Source organism: Patella vulgata, chromosome 5 (genome assembly GCF_932274485.2).
Source record: "Patella vulgata chromosome 5, xgPatVulg1.2, whole genome shotgun sequence".
In the NCBI taxonomy this organism is placed as follows: Eukaryota; Metazoa; Mollusca; class Gastropoda; family Patellidae; genus Patella; species Patella vulgata.
In genome coordinates, this window is record NC_065883.2 from 5,741,608 (window position 1) to 5,754,204 (window position 12,597).

General features: G+C 37.0%; 1 protein-coding gene across 2 annotated transcripts; it reads left to right on the plus strand.

Moving 5' to 3' along the window:
- The first annotated feature begins 2,749 nt into the window (after nt 1-2,749).
- LOC126822127 (JNK1/MAPK8-associated membrane protein) lies at nt 2,750-10,676 on the plus strand. Of its 2 annotated transcripts, none has more exons than XM_050550902.2 (8): nt 2,750-2,802; nt 3,102-3,279; nt 4,240-4,298; nt 5,334-5,488; nt 6,255-6,458; nt 7,555-7,724; nt 8,607-8,683; nt 9,459-10,676. In XM_050550902.2, the coding sequence occupies exons 2-8, from the start codon at nt 3,120-3,122 to the stop codon at nt 9,672-9,674; spliced, it is 1,041 nt and encodes a 346-aa protein (XP_050406859.1). In that variant the 5' UTR covers nt 2,750-2,802; nt 3,102-3,119; the 3' UTR covers nt 9,675-10,676. The 2 variants fall into 2 exon arrangements, 1 of the variants encoding a protein (XP_050406859.1); XR_007680653.2 differs by lacking the exon at nt 2,750-2,802 and having other exon boundaries at nt 2,979-3,279; nt 9,459-10,037; nt 10,104-10,676.
- Nucleotides 10,677-12,597: the final 1,921 nt, after the last annotated feature.

Below are 12,597 nucleotides of genomic sequence, written 5' to 3' on the forward strand. Positions count from 1 at the left end.
GCTACAGCCTACTCTTATATATTGAATTCCAACTGCCAAGGGATCTTTTACATGCACGCCAATGTGTACATGGGACCTTGGTTTTTCATGCCACCCGAAAGACTAGACAGCTGTAGTTTTTGTCACACCCTCCGTCCTGCCCTACGGACAAGGGGAAACCACCTGGATAAAATCCTGAGGAACTGTCTCCACCAATACCGAGAACGAACCCGCGACCTCCAGGCTAGCGAACCAGCGCCTTACTCACTTAGCCACTGTTGTTCCAGGCTACTTATTGATCTTGGTTCACTTGGTTAGTCATTAGAAGCAGACAGCAATTAATTTGTCAGTCGATTTAAATAACTAAAGTGGGTGGTCTGTTAAGTTTCTTTTACTATTGTTTAAATGACTTAATCCTTCAATAATTATATGTTTATGTCAATACTTTCATAGTAACTAATTTATATAAAAAGAAAAATGTATGTAAGATGAATTATAGTTGGAGAGACCAGCTGAGGGAACCTATGTACCAGTTGGAGGACCAATTTATAGGAAGATATAAGTTGTTTACTTGTTGCTGTTATTTATTTGCTCTTGAAATAAAGTGTTGAAGATCTATTCGAAAAATCTGTATTCATTTCCGATACTTAGAGAACACACTCGACCAGATACATTCCCTGAAAGTGGAACCGTGTTATGAGCATGAAAGGGCTACTCAATGAAATAAAATGGGCTTTAACGTCCTACTGTTGTGCACCGACTGAGCTAATAAAGTCAGGCATATGCCATACAGGGGATCTTTTACATGCATGCCAATGTGTACATGGGACCTTGGTTTTTCATCCCATCCAAACGACTGCCCCACTGACAGGGGGAAACCACCCGGAAAATCCTGAGGAACTTTTTCGGCCAATACCAGGAACAAACCTCCAGGCTAGCGAGCCAGTGTCTTACTCACTTAGCCACCGTGGCTCCAGGCTACTTATTGTTATCTTAGTTCACTCCAATTAGTGATTCATAAAGTATGGTCCTCCACCATCAAGTCAAGCGACTGCTTTTTTTCGACTGAAACATACACTGAAATATTCGACTTGACAAGGTCACAAAAAAAACCCTGACTCGTCCAATACCCCCAGCCCCTGACTACAGGCCTATGTAGGATTCTATTCACTTAGATGACGGGCCAAAAACATTACTCTCCGTTTAGTACATGTATCAACTAAATACCTAGATCATAAGACTTTTGCCCGAAAAATCTGACTTTAAAGTAGTTGGGAGGGGCGGGGGGTGAAGCCCCTGGCTACGACCATGATTGGGCTATTCTATATTACCTTAGCTCACTGCCACCGGTACTTAATATTGAGCGACTGGTTTTATCGACTGGGATATTTGACTGTTTTTTCGCCAGGATTATTCAACTGGTTTTGTTGACTAGATTATTTGACTGTTTTTTTTCAACTGGATTATTTGACTGGTTTTGTTGACTGAATTATTCGACTGGTTCTGTCAACTGAATTATTTGACTGATTTTATTGTCGAAAAAAGTCAAATATCCCAGTCAATAAAACTATTTTATTGTGGCCTCATCCAGACGATAAAGCCAGTCAAATATCTCAGTCAATAAAACGAGTCAAATAATTCAGTCGATAAAACCAGTCCGATAAAATAAGTCGAATATCTCAGTCGATAAAATAAGTCAAATACCTCAGTCGATAAAACCATGGACCTTATAATACCATGATAAAACCAGTCGAATATCACAGTCAATAAAACAAGTCGAATATCTCAGTCAATAAAACTAGACGAATATCACTGTCGATAAATCCACATCCCAGATCAAGTTGGGTCTTCATACCAGATCAAGTTGACAAAATGTGCTTTTGACAGTTATATGATGAGAAGTTAAAAACAGCCGTTCAATAATAAGCAGGAATTGCAGTGAACTAAGATAATACCGAGTAGTTCAGTCATACCCATAGCCATAGCTGTAAAAGAGCCGGGGGCTTGCACCTCCCTCCCCTGCCAAATAGTTTCAAGTTCAATTTATGGGGCAAAAGTAGTCTGATAAATAGGTATTTAGGGCCGGGGATAGCCGAAAAAACAGTCAAATAATCCGGTCGAAAAAAAAATCAAGCAGATAATTCAGTCGAATAATCCAGTCGAATAATCCAGTCGCTCAATATGACGAGGAAAAACGTAAAGCTTGACTTTATTAAGCAGTGGTGGCAGTAACTAAGATAACAACATGTAGCCTACTCCTCTATAAATCCCTCCACACGGTTGTTTTTATTCCGAAGCGACTAGACACTATGCTGTCATCAGTTTTATGCATCGGACACAGACTTAATTCAAGTTGTTTATATTAGTACGGCCATTGTTTTCAGTTGATGACGTCAGTCGTTGACCCTTAACCCTAGATGACGACCTTACTCGCAAAGAGAGGTCAATACGTTGTTTAGGGGATTGCTATTGGAAGGAAAATCTCAATAAAGTTGTGACTTCAACTGTCAGATTTGAACTTGGGGGAAAATAATCAAAATAGACAAAAAACGATGTAATCATATTTGAGTTAGTGCGTTTTTTATTTCAGTCAAACAAACTATTCCCAAATTTTAGCCCAACCATCGACCGAGTTTGTTGACTGGAAATTCTAGTGGTACTTAGGGGTAATTGAAAAAACCCACCCGATTTAGCTGGATAATCGGGAATACAAATAACGTCTGGTTAATCAAGGCTTCAAAACAAATTTTACTTGATTCTGATATTATTCGAATAGATTAGCACTGATGTTCAAGTTTGGTCAAAAACAAGATTATTTTGATTGTAATTTCAACTTCATATCAATATTTCTCTTTATCAATGTATTCTAATTGTATTTAACTAAACCGTGTGAATTTTTAACAAATCTTTCATTGAAATTACAAATATGTTTCTAAATTATCTTTTAGTTTGGAATCAATGTCATATTCTAATCAAGTTAGTCTTCTTCCATAAAAAAATAAAAATGTTTATCATCCGTTTTTTCCCCAGTGAGCATTAAGCAATATATAATGGTTCAGATATTTTTTTGTTAGAAATAATGTTTTCCCTCTATTCGAATTTAACATTTTTAATTATATAAGGCAGACGAATGAGAAAAAATGGGTAGAAGTACATTTTGTGAAAATTTTGTCTTTGGAATTGTCTGTTTGTTGACATTTTGTGTAACAGAAATTTCACCCAGCACTGACACAGAGACGCCAGCAATTACAGTCAGTAAAAATGTCAATCGTAATTCAGATCTAACTATTATGAAATTAGGTAAGTAGGCCTATCGGACTGGTAGGTGACAAAAAGAAATGGAGATGACATGGTACATGTATGCCATGTGTTAGCTTGATAATGGCCTACCGTTTTATATTTTTGGGTTTACCATGATAAAATAATCCACCTGACGTCATGATATATATACATGTACAAGTTCAAGAAAATGAAAACCGCCATTTTGGTATATATTTAATCTTGGTATAATCCAGATTATCGACATAAGGCTATCGGAATGATTGTTCAACAGGTTGTGATTGACTAAAGCTCAACTAAAACTTTTTGGTATATTTTCCATAGTATGGATTGAAATGGTTTAGTAGTACAGCGTTCATTATTTACTCAAGCTTACTCAGGCCTGGTGCAATACCTTTCTATTTTGTGGTCACATATATACATTCACACTTATACTTGGGGCAGACTGTGAATGAGTGACCCACGAGACCTTTTAGTTAAGAAAGTATCCCATCATTTATTGCACAAATATGATCAAAACCTTTCAACGCTGGATTAAAAACTGACTTTTCCTATTGTAGAGGCATGTGAATAGCAGTTAGTAAAAATAAATGGGGAACTGGACTAAATCTGAAGTATAGATTTGTTTCAGAATGACGATAAGTTGTGTCAAATGGAACTCATTTTATATATATCCCCCTCTTCTTGGAGAATAAATGTACAAATCAAGTTACCAAATTATGTGAATTTACATGTGCCATCAAAAGGAATGGATAATTGACTAAAATAGAAGCCCCTTTAACAACAAATTGTTACCATGTTGTAGTCTTGTTGACAATGTACATGTATGTACGCTGAGTGGAGCCTATTTAAATCTATCTGTCTCTCCGTGGAGAGTACATGTACACTGAGTGGAGGCTGTTTTTTTTTAGCTACATTGTATCTATGTCTCGCTGAGAAGTCAGTTTTGTATCTATCTATGTTTTTTTTTTATTTCTTCAGGTTCTGGTAAAAGATGTCCTGGTTTATATTGTGGCTATGTTGGAAATGGAGAGTGTGGAGTGAGTTTTTATCATAAAAATATATTTTACTAAATTTCAGAAAACAATTATTTTTAAAAGTTTTTTTCTTCAATGTGCTGACATTGAGATTTCTTGTAGCACATTAGATGATCATGACTTACACCAGTATGATACAATGTTTGGGAAATATTTTCTAATTTTACCTGGATTGTTTCCCTTATTGTTAGTTTGTTTTCATTTCATGTAAAGTCTGTATCATTACAGTGCCAGGACTGAACAGTACCGTGGACACTTACACGTAATACAGGCTTCAGTTATAATAAAAACAAAATAACGTTTAAGGAGACAATCCACAAAAAAACTGTTTATTATAACTACATGCTGTATGTAAGCATGTTATATTCTCTTAATGATTTCATGATTGTCCTCGAGGATATGAACCTACTACTCTATCTAAATGTATAGAAAAATGTTTATAACCATTCATTCATTATAACTATTTAAAATACAGATCGATGTGATGTCGTCCTTTCATGTTGGCATTGACCTAGTTGGCATGCCATTATTTAAAATAATGGTACAGGCAAAGTGCTAAGCGTGTATTTGAAATGTTTGACCGGCGTGATGTATTTCATTGCAAAGCATGTTTGAGTGTCTGTATTTTAAGTTGTTTAATGGTTTTGAGCTTAAGACATTGCGTAATATATTGAAACAACAGCTCGGGACTGACGTCCCTCATGTTGTTTCAATATATTACGCAATGTCTCGCTCTCGACCATTAAACCATCCAGGCATGTCCTCGTGGATATCAACCGAATACTCAATCTGGATGTATAGAAAACTGTTTATAACTATTCATCCATTATAACTATGTATTTAATTATTTCAGGCGTGTCCTCGTGGCTATTAACCTAATACTCTATCTGAATGTATAGAAAACTGTTTATAACTATGTATTTAATTATTTCAGGTGTGTCCTCGTGGCTATCAACCTAATAGTCTATCTGAATGTATAGAAAACTGTTTATAACTATTCATTCATTATAACTACATGTATTTATATAATTATTTCAGGCGTGTCCTCGTGGCTATCAACCTAATAGTCTATCTGAATGTATAGAATGTAATAGTTCCCCATCATTCTATGATTGTTTATATCTAGGGTTTATGGCTCTCTTATCTCTAGCTTTACACTGGTTCTTTATAGACTACAAAACAAGAGGCAAGAGGTGAGAAAATTAAATTTCTATACAAAACTGTAAAAAAAACCCATAAAATTGCCATTTGAGGGATTTATACTGTAACCTGGATATCATTTAATCTTGTGTATCTAGCACTTAGTTATTTTGCATTCGTTTAATATCAAATCTTTGTTTAAAAGTTTGTAAAAATCGTTTAAAATCACCAAAAATACACTGTAACCTGGGTATCATTTGATCTTGTGTTTTTAGAACTAATTTTTTTCACATTCATTTAATATCAAATCTTTGTTTAAAAATTCGTAAAAATCATTTAAAATCACCAAAAATCATTGAATTAGTACTTGTGTCCAGTTTAAAGCTGACCATTCAATTTTGATAATGAGTGTCCAATTTACAAGCATTTAATTTCCCGGAAATTTAATACATACACTAAATGCATACACTTTAGATCATAAAGTCTGTCATTAACTCAAGTGGCATGGGTTCAATCCCACACTTGTACATGCATGTACATTGTTTAAACTGACCTTGTTTGTGTTGACTTGAGTGGTCATTAAACCCTGTTTCTCTCTCTCTCTCCAACCTCGTGGGTTTTCTCCAGGTTCTCCGGTTTCCTCACACTGCTAAAGACCCCTACGTGCAACCGAATTATTGAAATAGAAATTGAACCATATGTTAGTCCCGAAATGACCTAGTTTGTGTTGAGTGGATGTTAAGCCCACCTTTCTCTCTCTCTCTCTCATTTCACTTTTCCATGATTTTATAATATTTTTTTTTTTTTTATCTATGACAGGTCAGTAGTTTTTCTACATGTCAGTGCTCTGGTAGAAAGTGTCTTAGCAGCTTTGTTGACGTTGATTTTATCTGATCCTATCGGACCGTTAACCATTAGATCGTGTCAAGCTAATCATTTATCAGACTGGTACACGTTACTCTATAATCCAAGTCCTAATTACACGACAACACTTCATTGTACGCAAGAAATAGTTTATCCTTTGTAAGTATCGCAAATAATCTGATTCTTATAGCAGTGTTGGGTGGCCCAATGACTAGCGCATGCACATTGTATCACTAGGTCTGTCATTGACTGATTGAGTCAATTGGCGTGGTTTCGATTCTCCGGTTGTACGTGACAAAGAGTAGGGTCGCCTGTGCAACCTTGTGGGTTTTCTCTGGGTCCTGTATCACAAATAATCTGATTTTAACAGTTTAAAATTTCTTCACTACACCGGAGTTGAATACCTCGCTTATTGGGTGAGGGATAAACCAATCATATGGTCTGTTGAGTTGAGTACATATTGTGTGGTGCACGCTGAACTGTGGATAGACATTCTCAGCCATGGAAACTAAAGTTGTTATTCCAAATAGCCACTTGGAACACGGATGCTGATTGGTTAATCCTCTCTAAGTATCGCAAAATGAACTTAAGCTCGGATTTACTTTCCAATATTTTGGAGGAATATGGAAATGATGATAGAACAAGTATTAGCCTACTATGGACCAGGACATCAATCCAAGAACCAACAATGCCAAGCTGGCAGGGGCTTAAGCTTTTGTCAACGAGTGCTGCCCTCAAAAAGAAGGGGTTGGGGGCAGATGGCCGAATGGTTAGCACGTGTGCGCTGTATCACTAGGTCTATCATTGAGTCAACTGGTGTGGTTTCAATTCCCTGGTTGTACGTGACAGGGAGTAGGGTTGCCTGTCCAAAATGGTGGGTTTTCTCTGGGTCCTCTGTTTTCCTCCCACTGCTAAAAAAACCCTAAGCGCAAGCGAATTATTGATATAAAATTGAACCATATGTTAGTCCCGAAATGACCTGGTTTGTGTTGAGTTGATGATAAACCCCATTTCTCTCTCTCACTGATGTTTATAGTTTAAAATTTTGTATTACTTGTCTCCGATCTTCTTTACACCAGAGTTGTCAAATAACCCGCTTATTTGGTGATGTTTAAGGATTAACCAATCAAATGATCTGTTAAAAAGGTGACGTGCTGAACTGTGTATAGACGTTCACACCCATGGAAAATAAAACAGAAGCTGTATATCCGAATAGCCCATTATTTATTATTGACTTTTGCACCTGATATTACAGGTACACGATGGTCATGGTATATTATGCCTTCTCCCTGGTTTTCTTAATGGCAATCAGACCGATTGTATCCTATAAACTGGTGGATGGCCGAGGTACCAAGTCAATTTACGCAGCTCTGTATTTCTTACCAATACTTATAGTTGTTCATGCAGTATTTGCTGGTTTATTATGTAAGTATAAAAAAAAAACAAGATGGAATAGTCATGGCTGAACAGAAGCTGATTAAAACACAGATCCTATTTTGTTTCGTTTTTATAGTTCAAATTTTGTTTTACTTGTCTGTACTACACTAGGATCTGGAAGAGTTGTTATATAACACGCGTTCTGGATGATGTGAAGGATTAGCATGGAACTAGAAATATCAACGCTGTTTGGTTAATCAAATGTCTGACGTAATAGGTCAGAAGCCGCTTCTATGACCCCTGATGCGATTTGTATTTTTATCAGAAGTGTAAACAGACTAAGGCCCTTTTTCCATGTACATGTTTTGGCAGTATTTCGGCATGTGTTTTCGCCGTTTACAATGAAAAGGCTTATTAGCATTTTCTCCAGGACACCTACACGCAAGCGAAATATTGAAATGAAATGGAACCATATGTTAGTTTCATTATGGCCTAGTTTGTGTTGAGTGGACGGTAAAACCCCATTTCTCTCTCTCTCTCTCTCTCTCCCGGTTCTGGCGGGCACTGCAGTTGTGTGCAGCTCAGGGTGGTCTAAGGAGCCCTAGTTAGGGCAGTTTGTTGTAGTCTAAGTACTAATGGGTTAAGAAATAAGTCTCATTAATTGCCGGCGGTTCCTATTTCCGTTGGTTACATGAACTAACCTGAATGGTACCGTAGACTTAGATATCAAATACAAAACCGTGATAAATGTTTTTGATAGTCATAATGATGCTGGATAACCATTTTGTTTCTGTAGCATACATTATTTCCTCCCACAGCTAAAGACGCCTAAGTAAAAGAGAATTATTAAAATTGAACCATATGTTATTCTTGAAATCACCAAGTTTGTGTCAAGTGGACGTTAAACCCCATTTCTCTCTCTCTTTTCAGATTATGCGTTTCCATTTATTGTATTAGTTGTATCTGTGATAACGAGCGCTATACATTTATCATGTATGGATGAACAGGTAAATATACTCATCTTGTTGTTCCCCTTGTTCTTGGAGGGAGCCACGGTAGCTAAGTGAGAAAAATGCTGGTTCGACAATCTGATTAAAACGCAGATCCTATTTCGTTTCGTTTTTTATAGTTCAAAATTTCATTTCGTTTTTTTATAGTTCAAAATATATCATTATCCTGGGCTCCGTTTAAACGCTAAAATTAATAACATTTATTGGCATATGTATAACCCATCACATAAAATATATCATTATCTTGGACCCTCGTATGACCGCTGGTGCGAGCTCCCACTATAACTGGTCAGATCTTCATGCAGTAGAGGCCATCGAAAGTATAAAAAAAACGAAACGAAATATAGATCTGTATTTTAATCAGATTACTGGTTCGATAGTTTGGAGTTCGCAGGTTTGCTCCCAGTTTTGGCCAAGAAAGTTCATCAGGATTTTCCGGCATGGTTTCCCCTTGTCAGTGGTGCAGGACTGAGGGCCTGACAAGGACAGCTGTCAAGTCCTTCAGATGGTACGAAAAACTGAGGTCTCGTGTATACATTGGTGTGCATGTAAAAGATCCCTTGGCAGTTGGAATTCGATATAAGAGTAGGCTGTAGTGCCGCTGTCCGGGAAAAATTTCCCTCATAGCACACTGTATGGTGTATGCCTGTCTTCATTAGCCCAGTTGAAACAGAACAGTAGAACATTAAAACCCATTTATTTCATTTCATTTCTTTTAGAAAACAAAATGAAAATATGATCAAAACATAATATTATTTTTTTGTTTATTCAGAATATGAAGAGTCTGTTCATCAATAGTTTTACAAATGGAAGAAATGCTACGATATTAGTTGGTCACTGGATTCTTCATGCTTATGGCGTGATATCGATAACGAGGCTGGAAGATCCATCATTTCACGCTACATTGATCGCACTTGTTCCATTCCCGGCCATTTTTTATATATTGACAGTGCGATTCTCGAATCCTGACAATCTGGAAAAAGTCTGAAGAATCTGTGATAATAAATGTAGACCTGGAAATAACAATTTTTGTTCTGCCGGACAAAATGTCGGGCATTAATGAAGTTGGACCTGACATTTTGAACTATGTGGCGGACATGTGTTAAAAATATCAGTAAAAAAACTAAAGACAAGACAAATTTGTGCGGAACGTAATGAGATTGTACTAGACAAAGTCTGAATTTGTGCCCGACATTATGTGTGATGGTTGCCTGTATTTAAAAACGTTTAAGTTGGTATTGCATTGACAGATTACACATGTGGCGGAATGTTAGGATTGACAGATTACACATGTGATGGAATGTTAGGATTTAGACAGATTACACATATGATGGAATGAAAGTATTGATAGGTTACACATATGATGGAATGAAAGTATTGATAGATTACTCATGTGGTGGAATGTTAGGATTGACAGATTACACATGTGGTGGAATGTTAGGATTGACAGATTACACATATGATGGAATGTTAGGATTTAGACAGATTACACATATGATGGAATGAAAGTATTGATAGATTACACATATGGAATGAAAGTATTGATAGATTACACATGTGGTGGAATGTTAGGATTGACAGATTACACATGTGGTGGAATGTTAGGATTGATAGATTACACATGTGATGGAATGTTAAGATTTAGACAGATTACACATGTGATGGAATGTTAGGATTGGCAGATTACACATATGATAGAATGTTAGGATTGATAGATTGCACATGTGATGGAATGTTAGGATTTGATAGATTACACATGTGATGGTATGATAGATTGCACAAGTGATATAATGTTAGGATTGACAGATTACACATATGATGGAATGTTAGGATTGACAGATTACACATATGATGGAATGTTAGGATTTAGACAGATTACCACATGTATCAATATGTTTTATATCAAGTTGTATATGTATTAAGATGTTTTGTACAGATTTGTATGACTGTTATATTTGAATGTGATATAAATTACAAAAGGATGACAAATGTTGTTTTTAACTCTGTTGCTGCAGGTGGGTGTTGTTTCCACAACAATTTCATGGTATATAATGTTAATGGGCAGTTTCCATTATACAATCTTTATATTGTCATCATAATATAATTACTTGGTTTCCTCAACCCTGGGGGGTGGGATGCACACTGATCAGCAATGAATTTTCGCTAGGCCTCTACAATCACTGATAAGGATGACATCGATGCGACTTAATGAGTCCCAAATATTAACTTTTTCTTCCGTCAAATTAAATTCTAAAACATTTTTTTCATTTATTAGAAAAATAAGTAAAGACGTTTGAATTATTTGTAGGTAAACATCATTTCCTATTTAGTGTAAATGGGTTTTAAAATAAGTAAAATTCACCATTTAGCCCGAATCAGTAACGTCTTATGTAAACAATGCACACGCTATTGAGCCAATGATTGACGCCGTGTGATGTGACGTCACGTGTCGAAACAGTCATCTGTTACAGAGATATTAGAAGATCTCTGTGAAACAGATTGGGTTGGATGGCCGAATGGTGAGGGGCTACACGTTGAATTATAGGGTCTGTCATTGAGTCAGCTGGTGTGGTTTTGATTCCCCGGTAGTACATGACCAGGTGTAGGGTTGCCTGTCCAACCATATGGGTTTTCTCTGGGTCCTCCGGTTTCCTCCCACTGCTAAAGACCCCTACATGCAAGCGAATTATTGAAATAAAGTTCAACCCTATGTTAGTCCCGAATTGACCTGGTTTGTGTTGAGTAGATGGTAAACCCCATCTCTCTCTCTCTCTCCTCGACCCTGAATTGTCTTAGCAGAATGATTTCCCCTTAGATGCAGCTAAAAAGAGTTTCAAACCAATTCAGTAAATAAAATGAGGTTCAACATCCTACTTTTCTGCACCGACTGGGCAAACGAAGACGGACATACAACATACAGTGTGCTATGGGGGAGTTTTGCTCAAACAGCAGCACTACGGCCTACTCTTATATTGAATTCCATCTGTCAAGGGTCCTTTCCATGCATACCAATAAGTACACCAGACCTCATTTTTTCTTCCCATCTAAACAATTATACATTGTCCCTTGCCAGGGAAATCATGCCGGAAAATCCTGATGAACTTTTCTGGTCAACACAGGGATCGAACATGGGGCCTCCAGGTTAGCGAGCCAACGTCGTACTCACTGAACCATCATAGCTCCCACAATTCCATAACAAAACGTAGACTAATAGCATATATATTACCCATGATGCTACATATTTTTTCTTGTTAATAATAGTTTCTTTGATTTCCTGGATACTGATAGTGATAACATATCATTTTTTGGAAGATGCCATGACAAAAAACAATTGTTTGCCTTTATTTGGTGGTTACTAATTAGCATATTTGACCCACTTCCCCTAATGAGATTCCTTATGGCTTTAATATGGTATTTAGGGGGTCGTTCCTGCTTCCTGAATGAATGCCGGTGGAATCATTTTTTTTGCAATTTGTGTTGGCTGAAGCCTTGAAATGTCTGAAGAGAAATACCAAATCTTCTACATCCACCACTGTTTGTGAAGTATGCTGGTCTTCATTAGAGAGAGAGAAATGGGGTGTAACATCCTTTGACAAAAAACCATATTGTTTATCACGCACAAACGGGGAATCAAAACCATGTCACTTGACTCGATGACAGAGAGAGAGAGAGAGAGAAATGGGGTTTAACGTCCACTCGACACAAACCAGGTCATTTCGGGACTAACATATGGTTTAATTTTTTTTTATTTCAATAATTTGCTTGCACGTAGGGGTCTTTAGCAATGGGAGGAAACCGGAGAAAACCCACGAGGTTGGACGTACAACCGGGGAATCGAAACCCCGCCAGTTGACTCAATGACAGACCGTATGATACAGCGCACGCGTGCTAACCATTCGGACATCCACCCC